The 19,587-nt window shown below is 34.9% G+C and overlaps 1 protein-coding gene across 1 annotated transcript in view; it reads left to right on the top strand.

Annotated features, from left to right (window-relative positions):
- LOC128997831 (uncharacterized) overlaps positions 1-15,786 on the top strand; it is an 84,998-nt gene extending 69,212 nt beyond the window's left edge. Inside the window, exons 15-26 of the mRNA XM_054423580.1 lie at positions 393-471; positions 721-882; positions 1,755-1,874; positions 2,485-2,578; positions 3,427-3,633; positions 4,582-4,687; positions 5,102-5,330; positions 6,238-6,488; positions 6,932-7,114; positions 9,165-9,341; positions 10,017-10,202; positions 11,063-15,786. Of these exons, the coding sequence (XP_054279555.1) occupies positions 393-471; positions 721-882; positions 1,755-1,874; positions 2,485-2,578; positions 3,427-3,633; positions 4,582-4,687; positions 5,102-5,330; positions 6,238-6,488; positions 6,932-7,114; positions 9,165-9,341; positions 10,017-10,202; positions 11,063-11,240 (1,972 nt within the window). The 3' untranslated portion in view covers positions 11,241-15,786. The remainder of the gene's footprint in view (positions 1-392; positions 472-720; positions 883-1,754; positions 1,875-2,484; positions 2,579-3,426; positions 3,634-4,581; positions 4,688-5,101; positions 5,331-6,237; positions 6,489-6,931; positions 7,115-9,164; positions 9,342-10,016; positions 10,203-11,062) is intronic.
- The last annotated feature ends 3,801 nt before the right edge of the window (positions 15,787-19,587 follow it).

The raw sequence follows: 19,587 nt of genomic DNA, 5'->3' as shown, positions 1-19,587 counted from the left end.
TTTTACATGCAATTTTAACTTCTAAATAATATTTAAACACTATTTTTGCTCCACCCACTGCAAGCTCTGATATGTTAAAAGCAAAACAAGCATACACTCATTGGAAACAAGTTAGTTTTAGAATGTTGAGAGCTTGTACCATAGAGGCATGTTCAGGAACATTAGCATGTTTAGCCGCCATCTTGAATTGACCAGGTAGAAACCCCTTAACTGTAGGTCATGTGAGTAGAGATTAACTTGGATTTAAAAAATATTAATCTACTTTGTGCATTAAACTCAGTCACCTTGTTTAATATTAACTATTTCACTAAAAACCTAGGACTAACCCCTACAAGCAGAACTGTTACTGTTATTGCAAGAACAACACTACTAACATTTATTGTATTTTACAGACATAGCATGTTTGATATGGAGACAGCCAATGTAGATGATCCTGAATTGGCCGATGTGGACAAAAAAGCAAAGGCTAAGGTAAAGTTTATTTTCCTAGTTGTCGCTTACTTTCAAATTAGAAGTTAGGTGATTGTTTAATTTAAAAAACTATCAATGAAAAATAAATAAATGTAATAAAAATAAATATAATATAAATAACTTTAGTATAATTTAATATACTAAAGCTTAAAATGAAATATATTTGATCCGCTTTAAGAAAGACTGAAAGTAATAGACCTGCAAAAAAGGATTGTTGTAGCTTTTTTATGATAATTTATCTTTTTCTAGCAATCGAGTGGTAGTCAGTTGTCAGGGTCGGATGAGGGGCTTGGCGGAGAGATGTGGCGACCCCCGACTCCCCCCACCACTCATGCACTTCGCCTACAACAACTCCTGGAGATGAGCGGGGACCAGTGGGACCCCCGAGATATGGATGTTCTTCGCCAGCAGGTAGCTCCTAAAGTTTATTTTAACCAACAATCATTCATAAACTAATGGATTCCAAAAAATGTTGAATGTTTTTTGGTGATGGTGAGCTTTTGTACAAAGCTCAAATATTTTTGAAGACATTATTAAGAGGCAGGAAATCGTATTATTTTGATAGCTTACTGCCTAAAAATACCAACAAAAATTTATTTTGATTAGCCTTTGAGACAATATTGTGTGGGATGCAATTCTATTTTCAATTAATGTGCAACACTGTGAAACATTTAAGTGCACATAAAATAATTAGGCTAACAACTTGGCAACACAATAGTAGTAGTTCCCAGTTTTATGACCTAGAAGAATATTTTGAAGATTAATATGACTTATAACATACATAATTAATTGTTCAGTTTTTAAGCTAGACCATACCATCACCAGCTAGCCCATGTGCTTAGAGAAGCGTGACTGCTGGGAGAAAGTTTTTAACACACTCCCACGTGGTGCTAGACCATATTCAGGGTATCAACCAAATGGCATATCTGGGAAAACCGGGAATTGTTCTTACTTATCCTTCTGATACAACTACAGTGAAAAATTATGAATACAGTTAGACAAATCAGGAAAATGTATTTGATAACAACACCGGTAAAGGTAACAATTAAGTGTCATTAAATATATGGTAATAGTCCATGATTTTTTCATCCAGAATGTAATAGACAACCTGATGCATACAGAGTAGTGTGATGGCTAGGAGAGAACGTGTTAGCACACTCACTTCCACATGGTGCTCGACCATACATACAGAGGAGTGTGAGGTCTGGGAGAGAACATTTTAAAAATGTAATATATTAATATTTCATGTAAACTCCAAGTTGCATACATTTTTCTCTTTAAAGGTGAGCCGATTTCTGAGCCAGGGTCGAAAGAGTGTGAGTTTTGCTGATAGTGGGGAAGACCCGTCTATGACTCCACCTAACTCACCTCAAGTCTCCGTCGCCCATAAACCAACTTATCAGGTAATATTATAAGCTTCATTATAAAGCCTCACACGGGAGCAATACTTTATTGCTGAAGCGACGCGATACAATTTCTAGAATTTTATCTGCAGTACTTGGGTGATAATATCGCAGCGGAAATGGGTGTTTTCACACCAGAGCGGGAAAAGAGACCCGCGGGAAAGCCAGTACACCTCAGGAGAGCGTAGGGTGTAGTGGTTGTGCGACTCTCTAGTTGTTCTTGTAAAATGTTCTTGTAGCTGCAATTAATTTTCTTCTAGTTTGAACAATACCAACATTTCCTTTAATGATTAGATGAGAGAAAATATTAATTAAAAATTAAAAATTAAATATGTAAAGGGTTTTTGAAATTCTATTGATCAAATTTTGTATCATTCATCAGGTTCATCAGGTACCTACGATGGAGACCCCAATAAAATATAGTAAAAAAATGTCATGAATACTTATTTATTAATGTTCACACAAAATTTGATCATCTCAAAGTCTTCTCCCTTGACCATATCATTTTTTCTGACTACAAATCATCGTCCAAATTTACTATCCTAGCCAATTTCATCTTATATTTGTACTAAGAAATTATAATGTCCTAATCTTTAAACTTCTTTCTTAGATCAAGACAGGCGCTGGTCTCAACGAGACAACTATCACTGAAGATCTGGAAGTCAGCTTTAGCCATGAAAGACTTCGACATTCAGCCAAATCTGGTATGTTTCAAGGCTATTTCGTTTTATCTTAGGCACAATAAAGAGACAATCCATCAAATAGTGATTTGATAGTGATGCATTTGAAGCAAAGCTTAAAAAAAATTATTTACTCATCAACATTTTGTATTGGAGTTTAAAACCATTCAAAATAATTATTCATTCCTAATTTGTACCTCAATTGCATAATTTTACTGCTCAAATCATTTGCTCTCACATCTCCTATTCTCATGGTACTGGATATTCTAAAACTCATACTTCTCATTTTGGACCAAATTAATGATGTGTCGGTTACGTTTTTTTACAGTTCGGTTCCGGTTTGGTTCATGGTTGAAAACGGTTCTCAGTTCCTAGTTCCTGTAAAAACGTTTGGAAGAAATTTACATACGGCAAAATTTATTTGAAACACACTTTATTTAAAATTAGAAAAAATGCTTCTGTTGGTAGCAGTCTACCACCTCTTGATATTGAGTTTTACTTTTGCCTAGCCTAAAATATTCGTGAGCTCGAAGAAGCCATGATGCAATACCAATATTCCATTTGCCGTTTAGTCATTATCGGCTGTTTTGCTTTACAATTCTATTTATTTGGAACAAACAGACAAAAGCAGAAAAGAACCTTAGCTTCGCTATGACGGTTATGAATTCTATAATCTGACAATTGCTGATTGGCTGCAAACTCATTTTCCATACATTGATAGCTACATACACAGACTGTCTCTGCTGAGATCACATATATTTTTGCACTCCTCAAACCATACCCTTTACAAAATTATCTTAACTGTTTTTTACACAGTTTTTAACAGAAACATGAAAGTCTGTTGTGGTATTGATGTGAATATCTGGTTGCAGAGCTAGTAGACGTTGTGACGACAGCAGCAGCCAAGTTAGTAGCCCAGTCCAACGGCCCCAACGAGCTAATCTCTAGTGTAGCCCTCAGTTGCCTCTGCCCAGCTCTCTACTCCTTGCTGAGCGACGGTCTCAAGTCTAGTCTGGACACACCATTTGGAGACATCAACAACTCCGTATGGCAAGTCGTCGAAGCCTCTGCTCAACAAGGTTTGTACATTTAACGATCCAAACAAGGTTTTACACAAAACTTATTTATAGTAAACACTTTATCTGGAACTTAAGGGGAGTCGCTACTGAAAATGCCACACTGATAAGAATCCCCTTATTGTAAGTTTTGTAGAAACGCTGATCAAGTATAGTGTCAAAAGAACTGTTACCATAAGTATCAGGCCGTGTTATTTTAATGTGGTTTGTCTTTACTATGCAGTATGCCCATCCTCACCTAGAACTCTGCCAAAGCTGCCAAATGCAACAAAAAACTGTGTAAGAACAAAACACTATTAGATTAATGTCTGATTATTGAATGACAAATAATCAAGCTTTTATTTAACCGCATATTATATTCTAGCAAAAGTGAACAACTCCCAAACTACCTTTGTATGATTAAGTCTCAAACTAGTATGTTGATTTGAGACTGATAGACTTAGTTAGTTGCCCAATTTTATTTTATTACTATACCATATTTTTTTAATCTATTACAAATTTACCAGTTAAAATACTATTTTGAAGCTCACAACAGAAATGTCTTAAAGACAAACCTAAGTGGAATGGGCTTCTATATTTTACTTTATACAATTTTGAAGTACAAAGTATATGAGTATTTTACATTCATACTATTTTTAGAGTTCTACATTTGAGTTGAAAAATCATACGATAAAAATTTATTTGGAAGTTAAAGTGCTTGAGTATATGGACCAATAGTAACATATGATAGTTTGTAATATCGTGACTGAGTTGTTCTGAAAGCTGGTGTACCAGAGAAACACTTTAATAAAGACACTTTTATTTATTTATGTAAACAGCGGAGTAATTCCTTGATAGTCATTTACTCGACCACACTTATAGCATTTACCCTATCATAATAAGTGTTGATATAGTTCTCAGTTCTGAATATTTATAAAGATGTTTGCTTATAAACACCATAATATGTTTCAGGTCCCATGACCAAGGCTCTGAATGAACTAGTTCTCAAGTTGAACAGTGAAGATGTTCTGACTGAAGGGGTAGTCAAATTCAATGCTTTCATATTCGGTCTTTTAAAGTAAGTCATCAATACTGCTATGTGTCTCTGTCAACTTGGCTGTAAATTTGCATCACTATACAAGTTGCTTTGTTTCGTTTTAGCAAGACAGTTTTTAACCCCTCTCAGAGGCGAAGATATCTCTAATGTGTTGTGATCATTGTTCTTAATCTTTGAGTTAAGATGAAGAGAAATATCTACAGTTTCAAATTAAATTATTATTATTGATCCAGTATTAACAACACACATAATTGTGAACTTAATTTGTTGGGTAACTTAAATCAAAACTATAACCTACATGCTAAGTTTGCTTGTGCATATCTATAAATATTTAACAATATTACCAAAATGTTCAAACCAAATTGTTATTGCACCTTTAACCATCAATCCAAGTAGAAATGTATGCAAATTAAAGTGATTTACTGTTGGCTACAGTGTACAAGGTCTAGACGTGTGGCTGAGCTATCTAAGGACCAGGGAGAGTGTATTGCGGCGCCACTACTCAGCAGATGCCCTCATGTTGTGTGCCTGTCGAGGACAGACCAATGCCAGAGCACTCAGTGACAAACTGCTGGCCTCTCTGAGACCTCTTGGACAACTTAACTTCAAACTGGACCTTCTCTACGAGACCCGACTGTTGCATCAGAGCTTGCTTCAGCTAAGTGTAAGCCATCCTTACAAAATAAATTAAATAACATTAGGATCAAAGATGTAATTACATAATCTAATGTTAACATAAATAAATTATTATTATTGATGGTAGGATCCATATATCAAACTACCGGATCCACCAGATTTGAGCTAAAACCAACGCCTGATCAGATCCACAAAAATGGGATCTTGGGCTGGATCCGGTTTTGATGGATCCACATTTTTTTAAATTTTACTAACACATAAAGTTCTTTATAAAGTACAATTCATACATAAAAACAGGTGTTTCGTCATAGTGGTGTATTTTATAATAAAATTAATAGTTAAAATAATTAAAATCAACTCCATGTAGAAGACTATCTGTGTCTCCATATCTACGTCCATATACAAGGCTATCTGTGCCCATGAAAAAGACTAAAAATGTACAGAGATACCATTTTGGTGGTCGTGCAAACTTAGCAGGAAGTTTCATTGTCATAACTTTGAAAATTTTAGAGTCCATCTAAAATGAGGGGTATTGCTTAGCCATATAATTTATAGACGTCAACATATTCCGTTACATTTCCTAGCCATGTAAGCTATATTATTCTACATCTTATTACATCAACCTTAAAACATTACCAATTTAATTTAAAACAGTATGGTTTAAATTGGATTTCTGTAAATATTACTTTTTTTAAACCCGTTCTTATGACAGTACATATCTGAATCCGGATCCGGTATTGACATTTTATTGGATCCGCGCATCACTAATTATTATACATAATCTTGTTTGGATATAAACAATAACATCCACAAAACAATTTTCAAAATACAAACATGTATGTTGCAAAACACAAAAGCTCTAGTACACGCTTGTCTTCCCCACAACAAAATGGCCACGAATATTATTCCAGTAAAACATGTAGACGATGTTACAGAGACTCCCTTCCTCACCAAGCCACAGCGGAAGCAGTGCGAGCAGTAAAGGATCCTGGGCTCTCCACAGATTGATGGAGTCTCCACCTCCCCAGATGTCGGAGAATGTGCGACCTCGCTCTTGTGTGGACTGTGTGACAGGAGCTGATGTAGCCGGAACTCAGCACAAGCGATGGAGTGTAAACATCGGTGGCAAGCTTGGACAAGCTTACGACAGACTTGGAGACGACACTGAGGAAGAATACACTGACAGGTGAGTAATCACAAAGTGGTGTGAAATCATATTTCAGTCTTATGTGGATTGCTGGTAAATAATTCCTAATAAGTCTCAGTCGGGACCAAACGAGTAAGTTCAAATTTGATACCACTAGCCGGAGGAAATTACTCTTCTGGTAGTAGCAAATTTCAAAGAAAATCCCTGTCAAGTTTAAATCACATCCTGTTATTAGATTTCCATGGGAAACTCCTATTGTTATCGATTGCCAGGTAACGGACATGGTCACGGTTTTCAAACTCATGACAGGCTTGCCATCACCTCTCCTGTAATCCAGATTTTGAGGCATCCCAACAACTTAGACATTAAGCAGTTAGAAACAAATAACTTTTGTTAATCTGGTTTGTCTCACTCAATGTATGTCAATGTGTATTAGTATTTAGTGATTTAACAATACTTAATCACTATGGGGCCGGTTTTAGCCTGGAGACAGGAGGCAGAGGAAATGTAGGCAACGGAGAGGAAGCAGGTACAGGCGAAGGCAGTGGCAAATTCCGTAGACTGCAGATGAAGTGGGAAATGCTCTCTGGTAGAGAGAACACTAGTCAAGAAAGTCTTGACAAATCCTCATCACTTAACACTCCACCTTCCCCTGTGAAGTCCAGGTACATAGAATTGATCGTGGTAGGGCCTTTTAAAAACCTTGAATATGTGAGATAACAACGAGGAAAGTCAATTCATAAACATAATAAAACAAGTACAAAGTTTTAATTGAACATTTGAAACAACAGTTCAAAAGCAATACCATTTTGGCTGTAGAATTGTGGTTTTCCACACAGCTCAAGACTGCGGAAGTTGTTACCCTGAAGATGGCTAAAGGTAAAACTAGAGATGAGTCGGTTCCAAAAGACGGTTCTCAGTTCCAACGGTTCTTGGGGAAATAACCGGACCGAAAACCGTCGAAAAGTTGTCGGTTCTTCAGTCTGACGGTTCCATCAACTACTTTACATATTTTTTAGTTCTTAAAAAGATTAGTTGTTTATTGTTATCTACATGTAATATATATCTACATTCAGCTAATAAAATAGACTGACATCGCATATTTGCATCGGTGTTCCAATGTTATTAAAAAGCTTATATCTTCGTAATGGTCTATTTGAATCCCTGAATTCTCTGCAGTGGTCTACAGCAATGTCTGTCGCACTTGTACGTCACTTGGTCTGTGGAAATGATAATTAGTGACGTCATATGGTAGTTGGCTAAACTGTTTTTTTTTACTTAGCTGCATCTTTGGCCCGTGGTCTGTATGTACTGTTAACCAAGTGACACCCGGTTTATGTGTAATATTAAACTGTATACCTCTGTCGGTGGCAATGGCCGCAGCGTCGCATATATATGGCGATCAATAGCGAACGTGTTAAAGAAAAAACACTACTAGCTAGCCAAGTAGCCGGATGCAGAACTATTGAATAGTTTTTTGTAAAATTGCATTCATACAATGGCTGTAAACTATTATAGATATCGCGAGTTGGGTTTCATTTTACTTTGGTAGTTATTTACTCCTTTGTCTGTAACAGTTATATAAACAGCTGATAAAGACTAAAAAAGATATCGGTATTGCATCACACAGCTTCTTCTTTGAGCTCATGAATATTTTAGGCTAGGCAAAAGTAAAACTCACTTTTAAGAAGTGGAAGTAATGCTACCAACAGAAGCATTTGTAATTTTTAAATAAACTCACATTTTTAAATTTTTTTAAATTTTATCTTATTTTACTGGAACACTGGAAGAGGAACTGAGAACCGTTTTCGGCCAAGAACTGTTAAAAAATAGAACCGACACATCACTAGTCAAAACGTTAGTGAAAAGTGTTAGGCCTGGTTCACACGAACGACATACCTAGCAGACTAGGCTTGGACTAGGTAAGCACGACTGGGTAGCGGACCACAGGATCACACCGGTTCACACGAGCGACATGTCCACGGACTAGTTGAAAATATCGATATTAAAACCACTCGGTTCCATCACTGGTGCACAATGAGAACAAAGGTAAGAATGTGAGCTGCAGCTCGACTACCCGATCGCTCTTGTGAACGCTCCCATAAGGCTACATGTATTGCTACGCAGTTCGACTGGGCGACTGGGTAGTTGCCGCGACGGACTGGGAAGCGGGGTCCGACTAGGTTTTGGGACATCAAGCTCGAACACGACTAGCTAGTCGGCGTCCTAGGCTGGTGTGAACGGCTCCATTTGATCATGTGGTCCGCTACCCAGTCGTGCTTACCTAGTCTGCTAGGTTTGTCGTTCGTGTGAACCGGGCCTTAGTGGTCCTACAAATGTACAGTACAAATGTACTAGAATTCATTATCCATTGGCAATTGTTTTGTCACCAGCATTTCAATTCAACACATTTATGAAGCCTGTAACAAGTTTCATTAGACATAGACATGGACCTGTTTTATTTACACAGTTCTTTGTAAAGTACAATGCATACATAAGAACAGGTGTTTCACTTTGAACTTTTTTACAATTTAAGTGAGAATTAGGTACATAACCTTAAATCACAAAATAAAAAAAATAAAACAAAAGTTTTTTTTCAAGACAATTATTATGTAGATGAGGTGTGCTTTATAAAAACAGTAATATATCATATGAATAAATTTGTATTTCAATTGTATAAACTGGCTTCTTACTAAACAATGATGTATTTGACAGTACCTCCAGTGTATCGAGTGCCCCCAAATCTCGTATTCCACGGCCCGTGACATCGCCTGTACGACCCACCAGCCAAGGCCTAGGTCTGGTGAGTCAGCCTGGCACAGTCAGACCACCAATCAAGAAAGCCCTCACTGGTGCCAGTCAACTCAGGAGGCCTTCATCCATCTCAAACCGGTAAGTCATCCTAGTTGTCTGTCCAAAACCACAAGTAATAGCTGTAGCACAATAAGACAGAATGGATTGAGTAGTTATACTGTATAATTTTAGTAGTATAATTACTGTCGCTTTAATTCACGGCATATTTCTATCCTCAGGAATTGGTTGTGGGATAAATTTACAATATCATACCTACTATTATCTTCTTTGTTTTCTTTACTTTTTTAATTAGTTTCTTTTCCACTTTTACATATGATTCGGCTTTTCTGTTTGACTGATGATTGTAAGGTGACAAGGTTACTACTTCAAACTTCCAGTCTTTAGGAAACTCCTAAGGTGTTACTTAGTAGTTGTAAGCCACTGTCTGAGACTACCACATCAGGTATTCGATATCTAGTAAACAGTTCTTTGCAAAAATTAATTAGTCCTGCAGTTTTAAGTGAGTAGACCTTTCTTAGTTCAAAAAATTACGAATAGTAGTCAGTTCAACTCCTACTTTTAAGAAGCCGATTGTTTCTGCTCCAAGACGATTGTAAAGAATGCTACTAAGACTTCAGTGATACAAGTTCAATGTTATTTACAGACCTGGAAAATCCATCATAGCAGACTTGTTAACTAAAATTAAATTCAACATGTACAACACACATACCCCTGTTAGTGTATCACTTCTTTCTCAAGATAAGTGCTTTTCAGGGCAAAAGTACTGGAAGGGCCAGTGAAAGCTCGTACATCTAGGGTAGATGCTCCAGCCAAGACAGGGCCAGTGGCCAGGCCGAGTTCTCTGCCCTACAGGGTTCAGCGAGCTCCATCTGTAGACAGTCATCGACGAGCTGCGAGCTCATCTACGATCAGACAACACCAGACATCTCAACCACACAGGTTAGTCTTTTTCATATCTTGAATAATGACTAGAATGCTAGCTAGACTAGACAGCATGCAATCTAGAACCATTTCTACACCACAGTCACTTTAGTAATTTTGTACAGTCCGCTCGACAACCAATTGCCTTTGAATTAATACAATACTATTAGCATATAGTGGTGTAACACTTAGAAGGGGGACACGCTTGAGTTTTGTTGAAGCCAGAGCCTGACTGTGCAGTGCCGCTGTACCGAGGAGGGGGAGGCATGATGTTTAGAGACATACATAATACAATATTTTAAGGCTAACGGAACACACCAACCAATTAAGAACCCTAAAATGTTGTATTAGAGATTTGTTTACTGAAATAATAGTAAAGTATTTCAAAATAAGACTACATCATGCAAAGAAAATAATTTCAAATCACAATGTTAGAAACTTACTGAAAGGAAGAATATATTCATGAACGAATAGTAAATTCAAAGATAACCGGTTAATATGTTTTTATTACACATAATGGCTGAAGGATGACATGTTTTTATTTTTTATACTACTACTATTAATTATTGTTTTTTTTTATTGATTATACTATTCATAATCCCAAACTCAAATCATGAGTATATGTGTATTAAAACATTTGTTTGCGTAAAAAGAAATCAAATAAGTTTTAACAATAAAAATAATGACCAACACACAGATCTGAAAGTTTTTACTTTTTTTACTCAAATGTTTTTTTATTGTTAACATCAAGCTCTCAAATATAGCTCAACATTGACAGTTACATTGCTAATTTAATGGACAAGAAAATGTTTTACTTTTATGTTCGTAATTTAATTGGAACGGCTGTGAATGTAAAACAGTATCTGTGTTTGTGACAGGTTCGTCGTCACATTGAGTCATAGGTTACCCTCAGACAGTGGACATCTAGCGTACAATGAGGGAGAGAGACTTCGCTTGGTGTTGGAAGTGGACGAGACATGGCTGCTCTGTTGCCGTGGTGACACCAAGGGCTTGGTTCCTAGAACGGGAGTCATCCCTGTTTCCCAGAGGATATAGGCATAGGGTGCCCAAGCTTCATATCAGTATTACCCTAAGTTTTACTAATTTAGGAAACATTTTACTTAGTACAAATTAATTTTATACTTGAATTTCTCTGTGTGAGGTTTTGTTTTAATTGTTACTGAAGAGACATGATTGCCAAAAATACAAACCAAATAATTGGTTGCCATATTTAGCCTTAAAGAACTAAACCAATGGTCTTAATTATAAATGGTTTGATATTGAATGTATATAGAATACATTTTAAACTTACTTATACTGGTGAAAATCAGTTTGAAAAGTTCTAGTTATAAATGCAAATCGTTGAGTTTATTGTTGTTCTAATTATTTCCTGTAAGTTACCAAATAGAAATGCAAGTTCCATCGAACAATGGTTTTATGAAAAAAATAATAAAAATCAATAAATCTTTAAAATTGAAAAAGTGCAAAATTTCAACATGCATACAAATAATAATTATATTTATAATCATTTTTGTCTTTTGCATAGAGATTGCATAACATTTGTTATTAGTAAAACAAAGTTTCTTCATTGAGGCTTCAAATAATGTGTTATATGAAACTAAATTAACCCTCGACAATTTAATTCACAAAATCTTAGTGTTGAGCCCTAAAGATGTAAAAAATTCATGGACAAGTAAAGTAAGTAACAACAACTAACAATATTTTGTAGTTTAAATCAATTTGTTAAGTAAGATGTAAATTTAAATATGACCTTATATGTATTTTTTTTTTTGAGCATTTTCTGTTACATTTTTTAAGCACAAGTGAAGCTTGGGCCCCGATTTACAAGTCCTGTACTTAAACTAACCAAAGAGTGTGTTTAACGAGTTGTACTCGGGTTTTGTACTGGTCATCCTTTCTAACTAGTCATTTTGGCTTTTGGCTTTTGTTACCGCCATTCTAGTGATAGTACAGCTAATAATTTTGTCTGTAAATATGTATTTTCTCTAGTATTAGATCTTTCACTTGATGCTCTGGGTTTATTTCAAAGTACAGCATGTTTGGTTTCGGGTAGGTGTCGGATTTACCTTGCTGGTCTGCATGTCGCTTCCACCATTTTTACGTGTTATCAGAACTAAACTTCTTATAGAAATGCATATTTTTGTAAAGACTTTAATAGCTTAGCCAGAAGCGGATGAAATAAACTTAGTTCTGAATGTGGAATGTTGCTTTTTGATACTTGCTAAAATCTAACCCATCTGCCAGGCTGAGGAAACCACCAGCGTCAGACATTCTAATGTTAATACTGTAAAATAAACTGAAGGCTTTTAAGGTGGATTAAATGAATTTTTACAATGAAAATTTTTGAAACGTGTACCGAGTGTAACATTTCAGAGCGTTTGCTCATTACTTTAAACAGTTTAAACACTTGTTTGGACTACCAAAATGTTAAGTAAATTTAATCAAATGTGTTGTACCATTATAATTGATTATAACTATTTTTCTCTGGTTGAAATACACCTAAAATTCCTTCTTCTCAAATGATACTATTTATTAACAAAATCAAAAATCTTCTCACCTTAACATTTTAGCAATCGTTCATATTTCTTACTTGAATTACTATTAATTTTGTTTATTATAGCCTACATTATGTATTTTAGATAGGTATATAAGTTCCATTTCATGAGCCTCTAGTATAAAAAACCAAGCATTACTTAAATAGAAAATTATTTTTGAAAGTAAATTCAAAACAACTCAAATTAAATGTTATGATTTCCAAGGTTCTAATCATATATTTTTCGAAGAATTGCCCTCAAAAAGAAGGAAAATTAAAGAAATTTGACTAAAAAATAATAAAACTTTCTCAAAAGCACTGTACTCCAAGATGGTCAGACAAAGCAGAACCGTTTGAGCAAGAATTGTCCTTGTATAGGTGATCAGTAGGCACCTCTTACGACTGATTGGCTCACAACTTTAATGTTCTTGGACATTCTAAACAACCAGAAAATACTACCCCCAACATGTTCCTTGCAAATCTTGTACAAACCAAATCAAAATTAGTAACGATCATTGCTTCTGGTTGAATTAATCTATTAACTTAAAAAATGAACATACCTACGAAACCTCACAGTTATAATTTTACTTTCTTAGACATATTTTATTATAATTACATTTTACTTTTGTTATTTGTCTTAAAATGGTACATTGAGAATAAAGTAAATTACAAATTAATCATTGGCATCGTTATATGGGAATATTTTTCAGTTTAGGGGAGAGTTTCTAAATGTAGATTCTTGATTCCCACTCATTGCAAGTCTAAGACAATATAGCGATTAAGTTGTCATACATAACCCATTTGTTCTAGAAACATTCACTTTGTAATATAATTTTTCCTTATGAATTTTTTTTCTCGTTACCATGTTGCCACTCTAAAAAAATACGGTAACCTTGAACCAAAATAAAATTATGTACAAGGTAATACTGTTTGGAATCCATAATACCATAATTGAGTGTTGACAATACTGATCTGTAGTGAAGGTTCTCCGCCTGGCAGTAACCTCTCACAGGACACTATGACCTGTTGTAGCGTCCCCGTGTTCTATACCTACTGAGTGCTGAGCATGCATGGGCCAGGTATTCCCGACAATACTCATGTTTGATGCTTGCTCCCCCCCTGCCTCAATTAGTTTTGTGCTTGGTTACCTCTTCATATGTGAATGTCCGCTTTCACCAACCCTCGCCTGTAAAAGCGGTTACCTCTCATAACTGAAGTAACTATCTAAATTAGGTTCTTAGGTTACGTTTATTAGCTTTACGATATTATTGTGATATATTTATTTTTATGATAAGTGGCTTTTCTATGTCGTCATGTAAGAAACTGATGTCGCTTATTTTAGTGAGTAGGCGAGTCGGAAGCGACTATTCCATCGATGTTTATAATCTGAAAACGTATTTGTGATATCGCCTTTTTGAATTAGGATTTGGTTTTTTTGTAAAAGTTAGTTGTGGTTTTTTTACTCGAGTATAATAAGTTTTATCAATCAAACTGGCAACATCGCAAAACTGGGACTGTCTTAAGGGCGTCCTGATGTCTCTGACATTTTTAATATAATTATAAGTACGACATCATTGAGATCGTACACAATATAGTTTAAACATGATGTAGAAAATAGTTTTAGGTAAGCTAACAACTATCATTCCCTCCCCTTAAAGGCCTATAGATGAATATATTCAGTGTAAGAAATAAAACATTCTCACAGTAAATATTTTTCCCTGTCAAAAATTGTGTAGGGCCAAATTGTTGCAATTTAGATTCATGTTACATTATGCTCAACGAAGTTTATTCTTGTAAAAGGTTAAACTAAATTGTTTTGATAATTTTTGTTAATAATGATACTTTTGTGTTAGAATTTAAAAACATCAATGCCTTAACGACCTGTGACCGTATGATTTTTCTTACAAACTAGAACGTTACAGTGCCATACTCTTTGTATGGCATTGGAAATCCTTATTTATACACATTAATACATTAAGTCCATGTGTACCTTATGAGTAATTGCCATGTTCTATTTCTAACACTATTATATTCTTACTCCACTAATCCCTCTAGTGTAGTATGGTCATTTACATGTTTCTGATTTTTCACTATTAATTCACTTTAAGATAAAGTAATGCCAGCAATGCAAATGAAACTTATCCAGGATCATTACTTTAGGGTCTGAACGAACGAGCGAATTTTTGACTTGATTCGAGCGAGTGTGTTGTGGTATTTTTGGTAGCCTTTTCTGTAATGTCTTAAGACATTATTGCGATTTCCATTTACATAATTAGGATTCACAACATTTATGATAGCACTATCAATATTTCTTTTACTTAAATCCATTATGGACTAACATTTTTGTACCTTTCAAGAAACTCGTGATTAATAATTTTGTGATTATAGTTCACAATAATATTAAGAGTCTAAATTTTTTTCATCAATTCTATCTTTTCATTGTTATTTTTAGCAGCCATATTCAGACATATTATATATGTCACATCCTAACAATTTAGGCTTAAAAGAATAATTTTACTTTGTTTGTACCTTGAACTAAGATTATGTTTTCTCTTTTGAATTTGTTCTCTGATTTTCCCCTAGATATAAGACTTAACCTTTGTATTGAATAATGCCCACACTAAGCGTTTTGTCTCTATTTTGATGTTTTGCCACAAGTACGATAAAATACAAAAAAAATTAAACTATATTTTTGTTTAAAATTAAATATTAATTGGAATATGAAAGAATCTTTTGATAATGAAGGACAGGATGACTGAGCGTGAATCAGTATTAGGTAAATATTATTGTATATAACATAGGTACTGATGAAATGTATATACTTTGAAAACAAGACCAATTATTTTTTATCCAATTAATTTCAATACTTAACCGATGATATTTTCTACATAACCAAAAATCTATCATGTATATGGGATGTATATATTGTAATGTAATACAACTATTTGTTGCTTTTCACCATAATATTGTCCATAATTGTCCAATGCACTTTGTCTAGTGCCATACGCTATTATGTGTCAATACAATAAACCAGTCAGCTAACTGAAATATTGTGGTTTTTTGTATTTCTCCTCCTTCTTATCCTCCTCCTCTGATATTTATCTAGACTATCTTTTTTTTAAAAAAAAGCATAAAGTGCAGTTCTGTTGAGGTAGACTCTAAACATAATAACTTGTGGCTATGTAAAGTTCATAATAACACACAAGATGCCAAAAAATTGCCAAAATTAAACCTCTTTTCAAGAAGGGAGATGAATCAACTGTGTCAAATTATAGACAGTTGTCATTACTATCAATTATCTCTAAGATTTATGAAAGCAATGTATAATGGATTAATAACTTTTTAAAATAAATAATATACCGGTAATTCAATTGACAAAGAGCAACATGATTTTAGAAAAGGGCGTCTACAATAATGCGTCAGTTGAGCTCATAGAATCTGTAATCAATTCAATTGAAGAAAACAGTATGTTGAGCTAGTTCACAATAATCAAAATAAATGCTCAATTTCGGGCCTCCTTTTTTTTAATTTAATATATAAATGGATTACCTAAAGTCGTTTAAACTGGTAATAAGGAAAACAAAGTTTGCGTATATGCAGACGATGTTAATTTGAAAATTAGTTCCAAATAAGAATAAGCTACTGTATTAGCAAAAATCTAAGTGATATAAATAATTTTTTTAGTGATCATCAACCACTGCTCAATATTTCAAAACTGATTTAATGCCAATTAGCGCCATCAACTAGAAAAATAATATTTTTTTTGAATGGGTAGCCTCCGGATTATCGAGATACAATTAAAGTGGTTTAAATACCTGTAATGTCGACAATCCCAAGTGGTTGTGAAACTACTAGTTTCGGCTCATAACGGAGCCATCTTCAGGTTTTCCAAGGACATTATCACTTCTTCCGAAGGTCGTCAAAGTTCACAAATAATTTACATACATTAAAAACATTTAAAAACACGTAACACGCATGCCTAGGCCTAGCTTTAACGACGTGACCGGCGGGAGTTTACGTCTAAGACTCCACATGGCATATCGCTCGCTTGGTTCAGCAGCTACCTCTCTGATAGGCTACAAACTGTCGCACTTGGTGAAGTGTCAAGCGATGTTTTGCCAATGGAGTATGGTGTGGTCCAGGGTTCGACCCTAGGTCCTGTTTTATTCCTCATTTATATGAATAATATTTCTAAAATTCAAACAAATGGGAAATTAACATTATTTGCTGATGATACTCTATTTGTAACCGGAGCATCCTGGGAGGAGGTTAAAAATAAGGCAGAATCAGACCTCTGTTTGCTAAAAAATGGCTTGACCAAAATGTATTGTCTCTCAATATATATCTAAAACAAAATGTATGCCAATTTCATTCAATTCAATTCAATTCAATTACGCAAGGTAACCGAATACAAACTTGATAACCTAACTATTCATGTCTGTGGAAGCCATTCCAATAACTCTTGTTCTTGTAGCAAAATTGAAAAAGTTGATTCATACAAATATCTTGGTATCGTTTTTGATTCAAAGATGAATTGGTCGGAACATGTTGAATATCTAAAAAAACAAATTACGTAAATATATTTATGCATTTAGGCAACTTAGTGATATTCTCGAAGAGCAAGAATTAATTTAAAATAGCATACTATATGCATAATAATATTTAATCATTGTTGTCTTTTGGAATTATTGCTTTTGGTGGTGCTTACAAAACTATCTTGCAACCTGTTTTTGTAGTGCAGAAAACGATACTTAAAGTTGCTTTTAAAAAAACACTTTAGATATTCAACTGACGATCTTAGAATCGGGAGTTTTGACAGTCAGGTAGTTATTTTTAAAATTTATTTTAGTTCACATGTACAAAAACTTTGATGATATTTTTGTAAAAATTACTCATCCCCACAATACGCACTTTTCTCGAAATGTTGGTATAAATGTTCCACAAACTTTAAAAACATTTTCACATACGAATTGCTTTCACTTAACCCAAATCATTTATCGTAAAATGTGTAACAGATATCAAAATGTCAACATTCTAAATTCACCCTCTCTTTCTCTATTTAAGAAGCATGTTGTAGGGCTTGTAGGACTGAGTTCAGAGGATACCGAGGCCATTATCGCGTTAGGCCGACCTGACCGTTGACCCTACACTCCACTACACAATCACTTTCACACCATCTTCACTGACTGACTAATAGGCTACACCACACTCCACCTCTCCTCTTCAATTTTCACCAGAGTTTGATAAATTACCTCAGTTTGTACGAAGAGTTTTTATCGTCAATTCAATTCCATAACACTAAAAAATCAGTTTCAAGCAAGACAAATATAAAAATTTTAAATTAACTTATACTATCTTTTTTGTTTTCCTATACATTTTTTACCTCCCATTTAAATTAACCGTTTCGCAACTCAATTTTTATTTTGTTATCTAGTTAGTAATGTTTGCTGTATTATATTTAAGTAAAGAAAAAAATACAATGTATTCATATGTATCTAATTAATGGGAAATAAAATATTATTTAATTTCATTTCATTTCATGAAAAAAATAATAATGATTCATGTAGTTTGGACACAATAACTAATATAATAAACAACCCAACAACCAACCATATTCAGTAACCTTACGCCGTGACCACGACCACACCAGCTTTAGTGCTCCAGCACGGCGACGGCGCATTGTGGGGTTTTTTTGTCCTTCAGGAAAGGCCTATAGTGCGGCCATGTCTCTGGAGTTTTGGTCCTCCAGGGAACATCTAGTGAGAGTTATAAGCCAATCATCGGCCTCAGGTAAGAGGCACGACTCTCGGCTTTTCAAACAATGGGTAAAAGAAAAGATACAACTGCGGATTGCGGAGAAGGAAGCAAATTAGGGTAGTCATATACCAGCTTGTACAAAATCACAGCGAGAGCTGGACATTCAACTTAAGAGACACCTAGCGGCAGTTAAACGAACTGTTACGAACGTGAATGTTAGTGACACCTGGTAGATAGCGCCCCAGCGCCAGTTCGATTTCGAGTTCAGAGTTCGGATCGGAGTTCACAATCCCTTGTCTGTGTCCTGTGGTCGTGCCGGTCGTGGTCCAAGCAAGCAGTGTTTCCATTTGAGGGATAAAAATCCCTTTCTAGGGATATTTAGGGCCTTCGAGGGATTGAAAAGGGATTGAGGGATAACTAGGGATAATCAGCGAAATTGAAGGATTTTTTAGATTTTCTAGGGATTTCAGGCCTTTGACATTATAAAATTGAAATATTGATAAAATAATACATTATGGCTGTATTTCAACAACGTTAAGGACCTATTTTGGCTAATTTTGCAAGGTATTGATAACACATTGATCATACTACTTTTTCCCTAGGTTTTGGTAACAAATCGATTGTAGCATAGATAAAAGATACTCCTCAAGGAGTATGTTTTATCTATGGTTGTAGGTAGTGGTAGTGACGTAGTGTTTCAAAGTCGGAACACGAACACACAAGGGGAAGAGTAACAGCCAACACTGCAAGAAACAAGCAAAGGGCTGGAGTCGGCCGGTGGAATGGAATGGCGGATCTAGATTACTGTAATTTGTTACTTTCTTAGTAGCCCTGTGCCCTGTGTCAATGTCGAATGTTTGTTTTCGTTTTGATTTTGTTTGCCGGTGATTTCTGTGGTGTTTTTTGGTTAGTAAGTAACTTGGTGTAGGTGTAACCTTTTCACCAAGGCATGGTGGCCATGTTTGAAAAAGACAATTAAGTTTGAAATTTGGACACTTGAGTAATATTTTTGAAACAATTGTAAATACTTATAAATAAAAATTATTAGTTTATAACATTTTAAAAATAACTATTTGTTTCATTTTTTTAGTT

This window comes from Macrosteles quadrilineatus, unplaced genomic scaffold (genome assembly GCF_028750875.1).
Source record: "Macrosteles quadrilineatus isolate MER2022 unplaced genomic scaffold, UCM_ALF_1.0 Scaffold_7__1_contigs__length_78375512, whole genome shotgun sequence".
NCBI lineage: Eukaryota > Metazoa > Arthropoda > Insecta > Hemiptera > Cicadellidae > Macrosteles > Macrosteles quadrilineatus.
Note: the sequence above shows the minus strand (reverse complement) of the source record. Positions and strands in the feature narration are given on the sequence as shown.